The sequence below is a fragment of the Schistocerca piceifrons genome, chromosome 4 (genome assembly GCF_021461385.2).
Source record: "Schistocerca piceifrons isolate TAMUIC-IGC-003096 chromosome 4, iqSchPice1.1, whole genome shotgun sequence".
Taxonomy (NCBI): domain Eukaryota; kingdom Metazoa; phylum Arthropoda; class Insecta; order Orthoptera; family Acrididae; genus Schistocerca; species Schistocerca piceifrons.
This window is the reverse complement of record NC_060141.1, coordinates 497,059,221-497,078,166: the sequence shown is the minus strand read 5'-3', so window position 1 is coordinate 497,078,166 and position 18,946 is coordinate 497,059,221. Positions and strand designations below refer to the sequence as shown.

Here is an 18,946-nt window from a genome sequence, read left to right as displayed (position 1 = left end):
TTACGTTTTTATGAATCCACACAGACGATTCGTTTTCAAATTCGCCGTTGAATTCCTTAAAGGACCCAGCACTTAATGTTTCTGTGAAATAAATTTTATGTGTTGACAGTACTGCGAATTTAATGCGGCGCAGTGATTTGCTGTATCCTTTCCTTTTTACTTATTCGTGTGGCATGAGTTGTTATGTTTCACCAGTGCCTCGTAAACTTACGAAAATAAATTTTTTCTCCGCCGTTAAATGCTGCGTTTATGTTTTGGATCAGAAAGCGAATATCTATTCGTTGATTGTGAACTTCACTAGCAGAATCCAGTGATGAACTCGGCCGTGGTTGGAATCCCCTTTTTACATTATCGCTGCTGTAGTATGACGTTCCCTCTTAACTTACTTGCAGTTATAATGAATATCGCTGATCCCAACAGCGACCATACGGGCCTACACTCGATATAGTTTTTGTTTTTCGACAAGAACATGTTGAGCAAGTGAACAAATCCTTGTCAGAAATTATAGTATTTGAATGACAGTGTTTTTGAGGATTTTCGTGTGAATGCTGTGAAACTACGAAAAATTTATACCACCTTTCCGAAGTGACAATGATTAAGTTGTTTTCTTTGAAACAGCAGAAAAAGGACGGAGAAGCAGCCCCCAAATCAGGGACTCAAAAGAAAGCTTCCGCCGCGCAATTAAGAATAACTAAAGGTTTGTCGAATTGTAGTGTTTGTAAAGCTTACGACAACAGAAATAAGTGGAAGTATACTGAATGCTTAGTGAGTGGTTACAAATTTATATATTTGTCATATGATTTTGAATTTGTTCATTACAGATATAAATGAACTTAATCTTCCAAAAACCTGCAATACCGAGTTCCCAGATCCGGATGACTTACTCACGTTCAAGCTTATTATATGCCCCGATGAGGTACGAGAAAAAATATGTACTGGCAGTATTTTCACGCAAGTAGAATAGTTTGTTAGATTTTGTCATATTTGCATCATCATCTCTGCTAAGAGATTTTCGTGGAAGCACTATATTAAAAAGCAATCGAGACAAAGAGTTTTCTGCAGAAATTATTTAGATGCTATTCTGTGATTTATACTTAAAACTGACAGCACAGAAATAGTGTGTTATTGAAGTAAAAGACATTTTCTCTATGGTTATTGTTGGTTATCAGAAGTTATTTTGTACATTGTAATGTTCTTGTTACATCTATTGCTTTTTGTGTATGTAGATAATTTTGTAAAATGTGGGAGAACTTGCATGTCATTTTGACTGAAGTCACACATAAAATTCAGTGTAATTGGTTTGTGACGTAGGTATTTGTATTTCAGGACATTCTATTGCTTTTATAGTCAGTATGATTACTGCTGAGGTTTGGTACAGCCTGGATGTGATCATCTAACAGAAGAATGAGCTAGACATAAATTTGGTCCTACTCAGATAATCTGGCATGCCTTTTTCATAGGCCAATGAGGTCCTTCATTAATTTTTTATTTATTTATTTTGGTCCAACATCAACTGATTACAAAAAAAGGGTTTTTTTGTTCCAACCTTCTGGATAAGTGAGAGCCTTACTAGGGTTACAGATTATTGTCTGGCACTTTTATCTACACAACTTTTTCTAAGTTTAGTTGAGAGAACAGAGTTACATACATGAACTATACCTAAAAAAAATTTGTTATTGCCATACTTAGATTAAGGAGTCTACAGTTTGTGACACAGTATTCACATCTGACATTCAAATATTTACAGTTTGTGACTCAGTCTAAGATCTGAGATTACATATATTTTTAGATGGATGGTCTTCCATCATGCGAGTGTACTAAATCTAGAAACTCATCTATTGAATATACAGGATTGTTTAGGAGCCATAATTTTAATTTCCTTTTTAGTTTTGTAATGGGCAATTTGGAGATATTAGGATGGAAGCAATTCAGTAGTTTTATTATGCCTGCATAGTGAGGGCTTTTCTCAGTGTTGTTGTATGAGATATGATGTAGGGTCTCTCTCTACCTCTAGTGTTATGAGTGTGTATTTCTTTATTAAGTGTTTTGTTACTGTTTACTGCCATAATGATTATCTCCAATATAGACAGATATATTTGTGTTTAATTTTAGTTTGTTTTCATTAAAATACTACAGAATTAAGCCTGCTGCAGTATTGGATTCCACTTCTAGCTGCGAATAGCTTGGATTGCAGCATATTAACGTGTGGATAAAAGTTTCTTACGATAACATTTATTAAGTTTCTTTTTATGATGATTGTTTTGGTAATAATTTCATATGATTTGCTCTATATTTACAAATGTTGAATATGAAAACGTGCACAAGCATTAAGGTAGTGAGCTAAAATATAGTAAAAGTAGGCCTACAAGAAGAAAGAAAAGATCAGATGATCAAATATTTATTTATTTATTCATTCATTCTTTGTCCCAGTAAGTCTTCTGCCAGAGTATTAGTGGTTTCCCATTAAAGTGCACTAGAGATCAATACTGTGCCACCCACACTAGTACAATAAAATTAGTAATAAATGAAAATGCTATGATAGACTTAACATTGTTCTTCCGGATTGTCATGTTTAGGGAGTATGGTACAGGTGGCTGTTCAGCTGTAGCAATTGTCGCTCAGTTTAATCTACAAGTGGCAGATCTTGGCTTTGATCCATAGTGTAATGATGCGATGATTTATGGTGCATACGTGAGCGCTGAGATAGACCAGAACACACATTGTTTTGAACATGCTGTTTCATTCTCTGTCATGTACCATGATCGTGGGTATTCAGATCTTTGCTGAATTTTGCAACGTTACTTTTTACTGACTTTTACATTTCTGATGTGTAGAGACTGCCAAGAGATAGAATGAGTGATGTTTGGGCACTTACGCAGTTTAGGTGGTACATGCACTGATCACGAGAAAAGTACCTATTTTTTAAGGAAACATGTATTTCTGAAGATATAAGCATATATATACATGGAATACCAAAAAAGTACTTATTTTCATATGGATGGAAAAAAAGATAAATTAACTGTCTGCTTTCACCAGTCAGCGTTTTGGGGAAAATCCATTCCACAATTTCATAAAGCATGTTCGAAAAATCTACCCTAATGCTGCAAATTAGCTTCAGGTAGCTGGTTTTATCTAATCTATGATTCTAACTTTAATGTATATCTGTGTAAAATAAATAAATATGATTTTTTGAGAAAATTTTGCTATTAATTCCATCTTTTTCTGAAAAAAAAATTTTTTTTTTAAAATTCCGTGCATACATATGCAGTACATCATTTTTGATAAAAAAAATTTTTTTGAGACAGTTAATTGATATTTTTTTTTTTCCATCCATATGGAAATAGGTACTTTTTCGGTGACGCGCACATCAGATATGACTGAAACACACAATTTTTGAAATTAATTTTTATTTGGTATTCCGTGCATATATATGCTTATATCTTCAGAAATATATGTTTCCTTCAAAAATAGCTACTTTTCATGTGATCAGCGCATGTACCCCCCTAAACTGCATAAGTGCTGACTTTTGAAAGGGAGGATGGCAGCTGTGAGTTGGCTTTGCCCTGTTCATTACTGTCACAACTCTCTACTTGGTGAGGAGACTGTCTGAGCTGTGTGTATGGTACCATACCATACTGCATTACACTATCTAATTGTGCACAGTAACCAGTGCAAACAGGCTCTGGGCTTGTGCAGTACAAGGTAATGCATTAGGTTTAGTGCACGTTGTTCAGGTTACGGTAAGTTTTGCTGATATAAGTCTGTCATTTTAAGTTGTCCCAGATCCATGGGTTTAAAAATCTTGTTTCTGATATGTGGGATGTTTCGAAACAGTGTAATTTTGTATCTAGCATAAATTTCTTGTTTCTCATGTGGAAGTTCAGGAAGATGGTTTTCTTTCTGTTGAGTCTCAGGTTATTCTGTCAGACAAATCAGAGTTGACCTGTACTTTCAGTTACATGTTCTTAGAGTTCATTGTCGTTTCTGTTGGCATCAGGAGACTGAAGCAAGATTAAAATTACTTGATAGTTGGCACTTCGTAAGTTGGAGCTGGTTTCCTTCAATCAGAACACTCAGTGCCATGCCCAAACCATTCGCCATTTCCAAACTGCCTTAATAGTTGGTCAGTTCATTTCCAGTTCCTTGTTTAGCATTATTTCTTGATGTGTTTGGATCCAGAATTGTGGGCATGCCACTTTCATTTTGTATTTAATCATGCATGATAACCACACACACACACACACACACACACACACACACACACACAAATGTGGTGCTAATGAAATACACACATTTCATACATAGCACTAACCAAACACTACTGGCTTCTTCTGCACAAAATGTGATTCACCGTGACCTATGCATTTATCACAGTGACTAGACCGGTTCACATTTGATAAGCTTTGCATGACATTGCGTGAAGCTGATTTTTGAAGGCTGCAATTTGTTGTTACAACTAGGTCACCAATGTATTAAACATAACCACACATAGCAGTGTTGTGGCGTATTGCCGTGGTTAGTGAATCGACCTGCTGTGTAGATCACACGTTTGAATCGCATCAAATGTTGCAATTTTTTTTAATTTCTGAATCTAATCAAAATAGTGTTATTATTTCTGTTCAGTTAATTGGTTTAAATGTAATGGTTTTTTCCCTGCTTCTAATTCTTTGCTGCATTATTCTCATCATCATAAACTTTATTTACTCTTATTTTTCTTCCTATAATTGTTTTTGTATTTGAAAGTTGCCTGAGTCAACCACAATCAGCCTTCATCTACATCTACACTCTGTAAACCACTGTGAGGTGCATGGCAGAAGGTACGCCCCATTGTATCGGTTACTAGGGTTTCTCCCTGTTCCATTCACGTATAGAGTGCAGGAAGAATGACTTTTTGAATGTCTGTGTGTGTGCTGTAATTATTCTAATCTTACCTTCATGATCCCCATGTGAGTGATGCTTAGGGGATTGTAGTATATTCCTAGAGTCACCATTTAAAGCCAGTTTTTTGAAACTTTGTTTTTAGAGTTTCTTGGGATAATTTACATCTACAGGGTGTTTCAAAAATGACCGGTATATTTGAAATGGCAATAAAAACTAAACGAGCAGCGATAGAAATACACCGTTTGTTGCAATATGCTTGGGACAACAGTACATTTTCAGGTAGACAAACTTTCGAAATTACAGTAGTTACAATTTTCAACAACAGATGGCGCTGTGGTCTGGGAAACTCTATAGTACGATATTTTTCACATATCCACCATGCGTAGCAATAATATGGCGTAGTCTCTGAATGAAATTACCCGAAACCTTTGACAACGTGTCTGGCGGAATGGCTTCACATGCAGATGAGATGTACTGCTTCAGCTGTTCAATTGTTTCTGGATTCTGGCGGTACACCTGGTCTTTCAAGTGTCCCCACAGAAAGAAGTCACAGGGGTTCATGTCTGGCGAATAGGGAGGCCAATCCACGCCGCCTCCTGTATGTTTTGGATAGCCCAAAGCAATCACACGATCATCGAAATATTCATTCAGGAAATTAAAGACGTCGGCCGTGCGATGTGGCCGGGCACCATCTTGCATAAACCACGAGGTGTTCGCAGTGTCGTCTAAGGCAGTTTGTACCGCCACAAATTCACGAAGAATGTCCAGATAGCGTGATGCAGCAATCGTTTCGGATCTGAAAAATGGGCAAATGATTCCTTTGGAAGAAATGGCGGCCCAGACCAGTACTTTTTGAGGATGCAGGGATGATGGGACTGCAACATGGGGCTTTTCGGTTCCCCATATGTGCCAGTTCTGTTTATTGACGAAGCCGTCCAGGTAAAAATAAGCTTCGTCAGTAAACCAAATGCTGCCCACATGCATATCGCCGTCATCAATCCTGTGCACTATATCGTTAGCGAATGTCTCTCGTGCAGCAATGATAGCGGCGCTGAGGGGTTGCCGTGTTTGAATTTTGTATGGATAGAGGTGTAAACTCTGGCGCATGAGTCGATACGTGGACGTTGGCATCATTTGGACCGCAGCTGCAACACGGCGAACGGATCACCTGCTGCACTAGCTGCGCGTTGCCCTCTGTGGTTGCCGTACGCGGTCGCCCTACCTTTCCAGCACGTTCATCCGTCACGTTCCCAGTCCGTTGAAATTTTTCAAACAGATCCTTTACTGTATCGCTTTTCGGTCCTTTGGTTACATTAAACCTCCGTTGAAAACTTCGTCTTGTTGCAACAACACTGTGTTCTAGGCGGTGGAATTCCAACACCAGAAAAATGCTCTGTTCTAAGGAACAAACCATGTTGTCTACAGCACGCTTGCACGTTGTGAACAGCACACGCTTACAGCAGAAAGACGACGTACAGAATGGCGCACCCACAGACTGCGTTGTCTTCTATATCTTTCACATCACTTGCAGCACCATCTGTTGTTGAAAATTGTAACTACTGTAATTTCGAAAGTTTGTCCGCCTGAAAATGTACTGTTGTCCCAAGCATATTGCAACAAACGGTGTATTTCTATCGCTGCTCATTTAGTTTTTATTGCCGTTTCAAATATATCGGTCATTTTTGAAACACCCTGTACCTTAAAGAGTCTTCCAATTAAGTGCTGCCCTCTTACAAACACTCAATATCCTCTGTTAGTCCTATCTGGTACAGTTCCCACACACTTGAGCGTTATTGTAGAACTGGTTGCATACGTGATTTGTAAGCAATTTCCTTAGCATATTTATTGCACTTCCCCAGTATTCTACAAATAAAATGAAGTCTACCATGTGCTTTACCCGCAATTGAATTTTTGTAATCATTTCATTTCACATCCCACAAAGTGTTTCAACCAGGTATTTGTATGAGCTGGCCAATTCCAAAAGGGAATCATTGACTTCTAGTCACAGGACACTACAATTTTTTGTGATTCGAAGTACAGAATTTTACATTTTTTAACATTACAAGCAAGTTGACAGTCTCTTCACCATGTTGAAATCTTATCAAGATCTGACTGAATATTGATGCAGCTTCTTTCAGATAGTACTTCATTATAGATAACTGCATCATCTGCAAAAAGCCTGATTTTTACTGTTGATATTATGTGCAAGGTCATTAACATACAACATGAACGGCAAGGATAACACACTTCACTGTGGCACACCGAAGTTACTTCCAAGATAATATGTTGCATCCTCCATAGCAAAAAGTTGTCAATCCAATCACAAATTTTGCTAGATACCCCATATGATTGAATTTTTGACAATAATCGTAGGTGTGGTAATGAGTGAAATGATCTTTGAAATTAAAGTGCCAATGAGAATGCCAATGATATCAAGAAATTAGTTTGCTTTTAAAACTGAAACTGAATTCTTTCTATCTTGAGTTTGCTCATAGAAGTTATCTTTAATCGCCATGAAGAAAGCGATCATGATTTCAGTTTTTCTGCAGATTGTTGACTGCCATTTCCTCAGATAAATGGCATCTTCCAAGGTTGTGATTAGTTTAGGATAAAAGTTTAAATCCATGGCTACAAAATGTATCATCCGTTTCTGTTCAGTCACTGGTCACTCTAAATCATCTGTCAACAGGGCATCTCATATTGCCGACATACTTTGCAGCATCCACTGCCAACATTGCTCCATGTTACACATTAATAGCACTTGTGAAGTGACCCACTGTGTTTGTGTGTGTGACCTATAACCAAGCAGTGGCTGGCAGCTGATGTGGCAACACTATAGCAGCAAGTGACAGACATCAACAAACAAATAATTTTAATTGGACTATAGTATCACCTCCAAAGACTGTACTGGTACTGGCACTGACATTCAACAGTAAGTCATTTACGTAAAGAAAGGCCGTGGGGCACACTTTGTGCATTTTCGCCGTAATCAGAGAAAAACCGTTCATTTTGATATGTCCTTGATCTTTGTGTTACATTGTAATTTTTTTCCCATTTGTGAGATAAGAGCAGACTGCAGCTTGTCTAGTAGTTGTTTGTGGTCTGTAACATTAAACAACTTGTGAGAGATCTAGGAAGATGCCAACTTCTCTCTCTCTCTCTCTCTCTCTCTCTCTCTCTCTCTCTTTTTTAAGGAGTGTATGTACTTCTATATAGAGCGGGATAACTTTTGCCACTTCCAAGCAATCAGAAAATGTAACTGTGATCAACAATAAATTGTATACATTAGAAAGTGGAACGGCTATTATGTTTATGCAGTTTTTAATAATAAAATCTGGAACGTCATAAATTCCAGAGGACAGGCTCTATGTATTATTTCGTCAGCAGTAACGTCCAAGAAGAATATAGGGTCCATAGAAGTTTTTATTTTATGTTTTTCTGTTGGGTGTGGGTTTCTTATGTTTTGTAATATTTTCTTTATAATACTTCCATAGTAATTGTGAATATATTTGCAACTTTTTGTGGATTAGTGACTGTAGAGTTGTTGTGGATCAAAGTACTGTTTTCATGTTCACTAGATAGTTCATTTGTTTCATTTCTTTTAATTTTCCACACTACCTTTGTATCGTTAGAACATTGCGACATAGTTAACATTTGCTGTTTGCTGGCTTGTGCTTAAGGATTTTAACATATCGCTTAATGTATCTCCCTTATTAGTGTTTGGGATTAATATAGGGTATTTAAATTTGAGACGAAAAGCAATATTGAAGACATTTAGAAATGTATTTCAGGAGGATGCCTGTTTTTTTGTCATCTCTTTCATATACTTCATTTCCTTTTTTGCTGCTAAAGAATCATTGAAAGTTTTCATATTTTCTCAATTAATTTATAACTTTAGTTGTGTGTTTGTTGTTGCAGCATGAAAGGATGACATTTGTAAGGTAGAGGACTTGGGTACAGTGATCACTATAACCTGTATCCAAAGGTTCTGCTGTCTGTTAGACAGTTTATAAACATCTGGTTGAGGTTTTTGGTATGATATTTGCATCTTGTAGGGAACGTTAATGTAATTTTCAGACTGGATGAGCTTGAGAGAGTCAATAGAGGTTCTCTCACCTGCCCAGGAGACTGAAAATCAACATTTAAAGTCACTACAGAAATTTGGTACTTTTTTGTTTTGATAAGGTGTGTTGTTTAGGAGTATCTCAAGATTTTTGAGAAAAACACACACATTCCCTGTTGGGGGAATAGTGAAAGCATGCAATAATTATATTTGTTCTAATTTTTTTTGTAGCAGCTAGCTAAACATTCTTACCTTGATTGAATTAACAGAGCTGGTCAAAACATATATTTTACAAATTTTGTTTATAAATATGGCACTGCCTCCATCATCTTTCTGACTTTTTCTGCAGTAGTGGGATGTTAATGTATAACCCGGTATGCTAACTGAACAAATTTGGTCTGATTTCAGCCAGTGTTCTGTAATGCATATGACATTGACATATTTCAGGTCTCTTGTTGATCAGAGTTCAGTGTCTGCAAGCTTGTTATTGATTGCATGTTTTGGTGACATGCAGAAAAGTTTTTTGTAACATTTTTTCGGAGATGGCACACCACATAATTGCCTATGGTACCTTTGTATTGGTTGCCCGTTGTGGCTCCATTATGTCTCTTTCTTCTGAGATGTCTACACGACAGGTGGACATAGATGACTTTTTACTATCACTCCTCCTGGGACAGAAAGCTTGGCCATAATAAATTTTCTGAAGTAAATATGTTACTTGCATAATCTGTGTATTTTGAGATTGCTTTTGTCTTTGGGTACAAGGTGTTCCATACGTCCTGCGGGTCCGGGGTAAGAATAGGCCCGAGGTGTTCCTGCCTATCGTAAGAGGCGACTAAAAGGAGTCCCTCCCCCTCAAGGGGATAGTTTGCGCCAGTGTCCTGAGACGGACGGTTCAACGACTTATGCTTGTAGTCATTTTGGTTTTCCGCTTATTCTGGTTTCTTCCTTCCTTTGTTTGTTTCCTTTCTTTGTCCTTCTCCCTCCGTCCTTCTCCCTCCCTCACCGTCTTCCTTACTTTTTACCTTGCCTTCTTCTCCTTGCCTTCTTCTCCTTGCCTTCTTCTCCTTGCCTTCTTCTCCTTGCCTTCTTCTCCTTGCCTCTTTCTCCTTGCCTCCTTCTCCTTGCCTCCTTCTCCTTGCCTCCTTCTCCTTGCCTCCTTCTCCTTGCCTCCTTCTCCTTGCCTCCTTCTCCTTGCCTCCTTCTCCTTGCCTTCTTGTCCACCCTATGGTCTCCGCCTCGGCGTTTGAGACAGTCTGTCCTTTCTCTCCCTTTTTTTCCTATTCTTCTTTCCTCCCTGTGCATGCCTGAAGGCCGACCCACGCATTTGCATGCGTAGGCGGTGATGGGGTAAAGCATAATTCCCTGCCCTGGGTAGACTAGGAGGGCCCGTGCATACCCCCTGGTAAAGGCCAGGCCCAGGGAAGGGTGATTGCCTGAGCTGACACCTTCTGACCATGCCGATTGGTCCCTCCGTCCGTTTCTCGGGAGGCGTGACCTGAGGTGTAAACATTCACCTAAGGTGGGAGCGCCCTGTGAGAGGATCCCCACAAGGAAGAGTGCGCCATCGGAGATGCTGGCAATCATGGGGGATTCATCCGCAATTGATTTCTCTTCTTCTTCACTCTCAACTTCTGCCCAAAAATGGAAACTTGACCAGCCACCAGTGACAAAAGTACTACCACCTGCCCCAAAGTTCCTCGTAGTTTCTAGATCTGAGGACGGAAAGGATTTTTCATCTGTCAACCCTTTCATTATTCAGAAGGGCGTAGATGCCATAGCTGGACCTGTCAAGTCTTGTACCAGGATGCGTAACGGTACCTTGTTGTTGGAAACTGAGAGCACCTTTCAGGCACAAAAACTCCTTTGGGCCTCACTCCTGTACACGTTCCCTGTCCGGGTGGAGGCTCACCGCACTTTGAATTCGCCACGTGGTGTGGTGTCTACTAGATCACTCGACGGATTGACTGATGAGGAGATTCAGTCTTTCCTCTCTGAGCAGGGCGTGACAGCTGTCCATAGGGTCATGAAAAAGGTCAACAATGACCTTGTGCCGACCCGGACACTTTTCTTGACCTTCGATAGTGTTCAGTTGCCGTCGCGCATCAAAGTGGGCTATGATGTTATTTCTGTTCGCCCCTATATCCCGACACCTACACGCTGCTACCAGTGTCGGCATTTTAATCACACCCACCAGTCTTGTTCTAATGTGGCTAAATGCGTCACTTGTGGCAGGGACGCCCATGAAGGTGACTGTCCACCTCCGTCTCCTCGTTGCATGAACTGTCAGGGTGACCATGCAGCGTCCTCCCGTGACTGTCCCATCTAAAAGGATGAACGCTGTATACAGGAAATTCTGGTCAAAGAGAAAGTGTCCACCTCGGCTGCTCGCAAGCTTTTTGCTAGTAGGAAGCCCACGCTGCTCCCAACGGGGAAATACAGTACTGTCCGCGCGTCTCCTCGGCCTACCAGGGAGGTGTCGATGCAGACCTGCGATCTGACCTTTAGCACTACGGTCGTCCATCCGGCCAGTGCTAAGATTGCCCGATCAACGTCTCCTCTTCCTCCCGTCACCCCTAAGACCCAAGCACCTTCATCAGCTTCTGCCAAGACTAAGACCCAGAAGTCAGATGCACTGGCCTTCAAGAAGGAACCGTCCCGTGAAGACTTCTTACGTACCCCGAACTCCCAGCCATCGACCAGTACTTCGAGTAAACGACCTTCCAAGAAGGCTCATAGGAGGCAAAGTTCTCCTTCTCTGCCACGGCGCGTTTCTTCTCCTGCGTCACCCAGCGGTTGCCGCCCCAGGCCGTCATCCATTTTGCCTGGACGCACCCCTGGTAGCCAAACATCTGGCTGTTCACCGGCGGAGGAAGCTCCCCTCCCGGCCATCTTAACATGGTGGCCAACGAACCTATTGAAAAAATGGACGATGACTCTCTGCCTGTTGATAGCGGCAGCAGAGCTCGCTCGAAGCCAGGCCCTCAGCGGCCTTCGAGGTGACCCCTTCTTGCTTCTCCTTTTTCTTTATCTTCTCACGATGGCACTTCTTCATTGGAATATTCGCGGCATTCGCTCCAACCGAGAGGACTTAAAGTTGCTGCTACGCTTGCACTGTTCGCTCGTAGTAGCTCTCCAGGAAACGAAGTTACACCTATGCGATCGAATTGACTTAGCACACTATGCCTCTGTGCATGGCAGGTATTCCGGCTCATAGAGGGGTTATGTTGCTGGTCCGGGATGATATCTACTACGATCCCATCACATTGCACACCGATCTGCAGGCAGTTGCCGTCCAAATTACTCTCCCCACTTTCAAATTTTATGTTTGTACCATTTACACTCCATCGTCGTCTACCGTTACTAGGGCAGACATGATGCAAATTATTGCTCAGCTACCTGCACCATTTTTGACTGGAGATTTCAATACCCACCATCCCCTTTGGGGCTCTCCAGCATCCTGCTCGAAAGGCTCCCTGTTAGCAGACTTTTCAGCCCCTCAATCTTGTCTGCCTCAGTATTGGCGCCCCTACTTTTCTTTCGGACACAACTCATACCTATTACCATTTAGACCTGTCTATATGTACTACCCAACTTGCACGCCAGTTTGAGTGGTACGCTCTTTCTGATACATATTCGAGCGACCACTTCCCTTCTGTTATCCATCTCCTGCATCATACCCCATCTCCATGCTCAACTAGATGGATCATCACCAAAGCAGACTGGGGCCTCTTCTCTTCCAGGGCGACATTTCAGGATCAAAACTTCGCAAGCTGCGATAGTCAGGTCGCACACCTCACGGAAGTCATTCTCACTGCTGCTGAATATTCCATCCCTCATACTACTTCTTCTCCACGTCGCGTACCAGTCCCCTGGTGGACCGCAGCATGTAGAGACGCTTTACGTGCTCGTCGACATGCTTTACGCACCTTTAAACGCCACCCTACAATGGCGAATTGCATTAATGATAAATGATTACATGCGCAGTGTCATTGTGTTATTAAAGAAAGCAAGAAAGCCAGCTGGGCTGCTTTCACAAGCTCCTTCAACAGTTTTAATCCTTCTTCTGTTGTCTGGGGTAGCATGCGCCGGCTATCTGGCACTAAGGTCCACTCACCAGTTTCTGGCTTGACGGTCGCGAATGACGTCCTTGTGGCCCCTGAGGATGTCTCCAATGCCTTCGGTCAATTTTTCGCAGAGGTTCCGAGCTCCGCTCATTACCACCTTGCCTTCCTCCCCCGAAAACAGGCAGAGGAGGCAAGGCCACCCAACTTCCACTCCTCGAATCATGAAAGTTATAATGCCCCATTCACCATGCGAGAACTCGAAAGTGCACTTGCCCGGTCATGGTCCTCCACTCTGGGGCCTGATTCTATTCATATTCAGATGCTGAAAAACCTTTCTCCTGCGGGTAAAGGTTTTCTTCTTCGTACTTATAATCGCATCTGGATTGAGGGTGATGTTCACACATGCTGGCGCGAAATCTATTGTTGTCCCGATTCCTATGTCGGGAGAGGACAAGCACTTGCCTTTCAGTTATCGATCCATTTCCCTTACCAGCTGTGTCTGTAAGGTGATGGAACGAATGGTTAACTCTCGTTTGGTTTGGCTGCTCGAATCTCAACGCCTACTTACCAATGTACAATGTGGATTTCGTGGGCGCCGCTCTGCTGTTGACCATCTGGTTACCTTGTCGACCTTCATTATGAATAACTTCTTGCGCAAGCACCATACAGTGGCTGTGTTCTTTGATTTGGAGAAGGCTTAAGACACCTGTTGGAGGGTGGGCATTCTCCGCACCATGCATACATGGGGTCTTCACGGTCACCTCCCTCTTTTTATTCGTGCATTTTTAATGGATCGACAGTTATGGGTACGTGTGGGTTCTGTCCTATCAGACACCTTTCGCCAGGAGAATGGGGTGCCACAGGGCTCAGTTTCGAGCTTCGTTCTCTTCGCCATAGCGATCAATCCAATAATGGATTGCCTCCCAGCTGATGTATCAGACTCCCTTTTCGTGGACGATTCTACCATCTACTGCAGTGCGCAGCGTACATGTTTCCTGGAGCACTGTCTTCAGCATTGTCTTGACCGTCTTTACTCCTGGAATATCGCCAGTGGCTTCCAATTTTCTGCCGAGAAGACGGTCTGTATTAACTTCTGGTGCTACAAAGAATTTCTCCTGCCGTCCTTACATCTCGGTCCCGTTGCTGTCCAATTCGTGGAGACAACAAAATTTTTAGATCTTACATTTGACAGGAAACTTAGCTGGTCTCCACATGTGTCATATTTGGCTGCCCATTGTACCCGTTCCCTAAATGTCCTCCTTGTTCTCAGCTGTACGTCGTGGGGAGCGGATCGAACTGTCCTACTTCGCCTATATCGGTCGATCGTCCGCTCAAAGCTGGATTATGGGAGCTTTGTATATTCTGCACAAGCGTCCATCTTACGCCGCCTCAACTCTATGCAACATCGGGGGCTACGTCTTGTGATCGGAGCATTCTATGCTAGTCCCGTCGAGGGTCTTCATGCTGAAGCCGGTTTAATTGCCGCTAACCTACCAGCGCGATATACTGCTTTGTCGGTATGCCTGTCGGCTATTACCAACACTCTCGACTGTCAATACGGGTTGTATGTATCTGCCTTGCTACCCCCTGGAGTTTGCTTTCGTCGCTTCCTTCAGCACCTTGATTTTTCACTCCCTGCCACCTTTAGAGTGGGCGACAGCCACACGCCACCTTGGCTCCAGGCTCAGGTTCGTGTTCACTTTGACCTCAGCTCGCTCCTAGAGGAGGTTACCCCAGCTTCGGTATACCGCTCGCAGTTTGTCAAACTTCATTCGAAGTTCATTAATACGGTCTTCATTTATACAAATGGCTCTAAGACCAACAACAGTGTCAGTGTTCTTTTATTGTCGGGGCACGCAGTTTCAAATACCGGCTCCATGGCCATTGTTCGGTCTTCACAGCTGAGCTATTTGCCCTCTTATCAGGCTGTTTTTTTACATCTGCCGCCACCGACATTCTGCTTATGTCATCTGCTCTGATTCCCGGGGTGCCATCCAGAGCCTCAGCAATCCGTATCCGGTTCACCCTTTCGTGCACCGGATCCAATGCTCTCTTCGGCAGCTGGTGGACGATGGTTCTCCAGTTACCTTTATGTGGGTTCCTGGCCATGTCGGTATCCCTGGGAACGAAGCTGAAGATGCCGCCGCCAAGGCTGCGGTCCTCCAGCCTCGGCCAGCTTTATGTTGTGTGCCTTAATCTGATTTTAGCAGGGTAATTTGTCAGCGCATTTTATCGCTGTGGCATGCCGATTGGTCTACACTTACTGAAAACAAGCTTCAGGCCTAGAAACCTCTCCCCACGGCTTGGACGACCTCTTCACGCCCTTATCAGCGGGAGGAGGTCAATTTGGCCCGGTTATGGATTGCACAGTGCCGGTTCAGCCACTGCCATCTGCTGACGGCTGCCCCGGCGCCGTTCTGCCTATGCGGCAAGTGCTGACAGTACACCACATTTTAACGTCCTGTCCAAATTTTAATACACTGTGCATTGATCTTGGCCTGCCAACTACTCTGGATGAAATTTTCGCAGATGACCCAGGAGCAGCTGCTCACATACTTCGTTTTATCCACTTGACTAACCTGTCTAAGGACATTTGATTATGCTGTTTTCTTTTAATCTCTTGCCTGTTAATGTGCCTTTGATAGTGTTGTCCTTTTTAGTTGCTGTTTTAACATTGTGTCTCGCAGTGCATTCATGATTTAGTCTGGGCGCTAGTGACCACTGTAGTTGTGCGCACTAAAACCACAAAAAAAAAAGCTGTTCCATAGCGATTTTGTTTCTTGTAACTAAGCACTATTGTGGGGCCAGTACTTTTTGTTTCAGTTCCTATTATAAAATTAGCGATTTCTCTTCTGGCAAGGTTGTTTAAGTAAAAACCCTTTTTGTGTATAACGTTCCCTGCAAAATTCGCTTACTTTAATTACTGCAACATTTGCTAATTTTGAACAGGGTTTATAGCTCTGCTAATTTGTATGTGTTACTTCTGTATTTGCACATGACCAGTTTGCAAGTTCAATTTAAATGGCATGTACATTAAAAATACCTTCTTTTATGCAATGCGAGGTAGTTTGTTTCTTAATTTTTAAAAGATAGAGGCTTTTATTGCAGGCATCATCATTTTTTCCTCCTGCAGTTACCACAATAATAGAAGTACATGTTTAGGAGTGTTGTGGTTAGTATTTTTCAGGATAAAACATGCATTAGCTTGGGGATAAAAATAACCTAAACATTCAATGTGAGCATCTTCATTTAGAATCTAGATATATCGCAGACTTGGAGTTGTCACTCAAGATGGTAGACTTGAACTTTTGACGCATCTTTTGTTTTCCAAGAAAGTTCGTATTTACTTAAGCTTTGTTTCAGTAATTACTGATAGATAACAGTTGTGACGTAAGTCACTTAAGAGGTATGCACTCATTTTTACATAATTTGACAATTATATCAGTGCTATAATTGGCACTCTAAAAATTCATGGAAGTCGCAGTTTGTGTGGTGACTACTTTCTTTAATAACATGTTTCGACTTGTGCATCACCAGATTAATCAGGATTAAGGAGAACATGTCATAAATAGGTGTGGAGTAAAGTAATGAGATTTTCTCCTTAACCTTGATTAATCTAATGATGTGTAAATCAAAACAAGTCATTAAAGTAAGTAGTCACCACACAACCTATGAGATCCTTGTATTTTTTATGGCATCCATTATAGCACTGATATAACCTCCAAACTAGATAACTTAAAGAGTTTGTGAGCTGTGCTTGCGTTGTTTTGGGGCACATATTCATTTTAGTTGATAATAGACATGGTTGCACTTTATCTGTCAAGCTGGCAGTGTTACGACATTATTCCTGAAAAGTTCTTACTTGAAGCACTGGAGTCATGGTCCTTGTTTACAATTTTCTCGATGTTGGTGAGACAGTTTATGTTTTGGAGGTAGGAGTTTGGCCAGTTTCCCATTGTTTGTCCCATTCTGTAAAGTGATTCCTACCCAACAAGTGCATTTTTGACTCATACAGTCAAAAGCTTTAGAAAGATATAACAGATGTATGTACAGAGTTGCAGCTCAATATCTCCTTTGGTTCCTTTTCTGTAGGAAAGGTCCAAGTTCGCATCTACATGCATGCCAAAGTACCAACTTGTGGATACATTTTATGAAAGGTGCTCATAACTTACAATCTCCTGCTTTTGGAAACTTAAACATTTTTGTGCTGAATAAGATTATATTACTGATTCTTTTTATTATTAGTTTCTGGGGCCATCTCATTTTTTCAAAATTCCAGTCTTACTTTTTATGATTCGGATGCGGGCTGAGTTGGCATCCCTTCGCTCGCAGCTTCAGGCAGTGTTGGCTGTTGCCAATGGGCATCACTGTGGGGGTCCGGATGGGGGTTTGTCGGGGACGGCCAGCTCGTCCCACGCATTCCCTGATCGGACTACGGCTGTGGCTGCCTGGGATACTGTCCACATTGAGACTGACCCCTCACCCGTGGTAGAGTAGGAGGTCGTCTCGAGGTGTGGCAGGGGGCGAAAGACATTCCGGAGGGCTGAACGGAAGGCTCTCCAGTTTGTCTGACGAAGCGGTTTCAGGATCTGTCTCCGGCTGATACTGATTTTCGGCCGGACATGGCTGCTTGTCCTGTTCCAGAGGTTGCCCATCAGTCCGCAAGATACAGGCGGCTGCAGAGGGTGGGCTTACTGGTAGTTGGGAGCTCCAACATCAGGCGCGTAATGGGGCCCCTTAGGGATATGGCAGCAAGAGAGGAGAAGAAAACCAATGTTCACTCCGTGTGCATACCGGCGGGAAATCCTCTCTGGCTTCCGGCGGCTATCTGATTTGGTGAAGACTGCCAGTCTCGCTAGCAGGATGAAAGCAGAGCTCACCATCTGCAGCATCGTCGACAGGACTCACTGCCGACCTTTGGTACAGAGCTGAGTGGAGGGTCTGAATCAGAGGCTGAGACGGTTCTGCGAGCGTGTGGGCTGCAGATTCCTCGACTTGCGCCGTAGTAGGGTGATGGGTTTTCGGGTTCCGCTGGATAGGTCAGGAGTCCACTACACACAGCAGGCGGCTACACTGGTAGCAGGGGTTGTGTGGCATGGACTGGGCGGTTTTTTAGGTTAGATGGCCTCGGGCAAGTACAGAAAGGGCAACAGCCTCAAAGGGTGTGGGGCAAAGTCAGGACATGCGGGGACCAAGCAGCAATTGGTATTGTAATTGTAAAATGTCGAAGCTGCATTGGTAAAGTACCAGAACTTCTAGCGCTGATAGAAAGCACCAAAGCTGAAATCGTTATAGGTACGGAAAGCTGGCTGAAGCCAGACACAAATTCTGCCGAAATTTTTACAAAGGCACAGACTGTGTTTAGAAAGGATAGATTGCATGCAACCGGAGGTGGCGTGTTTGTCGCTGTTGGTAGTAGTTTATCCTGTAGTGAAGTAGAAGTGTATAGTTCCTGTGAATTATTATGGGTGGAGGTTACACTCAACAACCAAGCTAGGTTAATAATTGGCTCCTTTTACCGATCTCCCGACTCAGCAGTGTTAGTGGCAGAACAACTGAGAGAAAATCTGGAATACATTTCACTTAAATTTCCTCAGCATGTAATAGTCTTAGGTGGAGATTCCAATTTACCAGCTATAGACTGGGACACTCGGATGTTTAGGATGGGTGGTAGGGACAGAGCATCGAGTGACATTATACTGAGTGCACTATCCGAAAATTACCTCGAGCAATTAAACAGAGAACCGACTCGTGGAGATAACATCTTGGACCTACTGATAACAAACAGACCCAAACTTTTCGACTCTGTATGTACAGAGCAGGAAATCAGTGATCATAAGGCTGTTGCAGCATCCCTGAATATGGAAGTAAATAGGAATATAAAAAAAGAGAGAGGAAGGTTTATCTGTTTAGCAAGAGTAATAGAAGGCAGAGT

General features: G+C 42.4%; 1 protein-coding gene across 1 annotated transcript in view; it reads left to right on the top strand.

Annotated features, from left to right (window-relative positions):
* Positions 1 to 379: 379 nt before the first annotated feature.
* Positions 380 to 18,946, top strand: part of LOC124795025 (NEDD8-conjugating enzyme Ubc12) — a 36,844-nt gene continuing 18,277 nt past the window's right edge. Inside the window, exons 1-2 of the mRNA XM_047258795.1 lie at positions 380 to 697; positions 822 to 916. Of these exons, the coding sequence (XP_047114751.1) occupies positions 592 to 697; positions 822 to 916 (201 nt within the window). The 5' untranslated portion in view covers positions 380 to 591. The remainder of the gene's footprint in view (positions 698 to 821; positions 917 to 18,946) is intronic.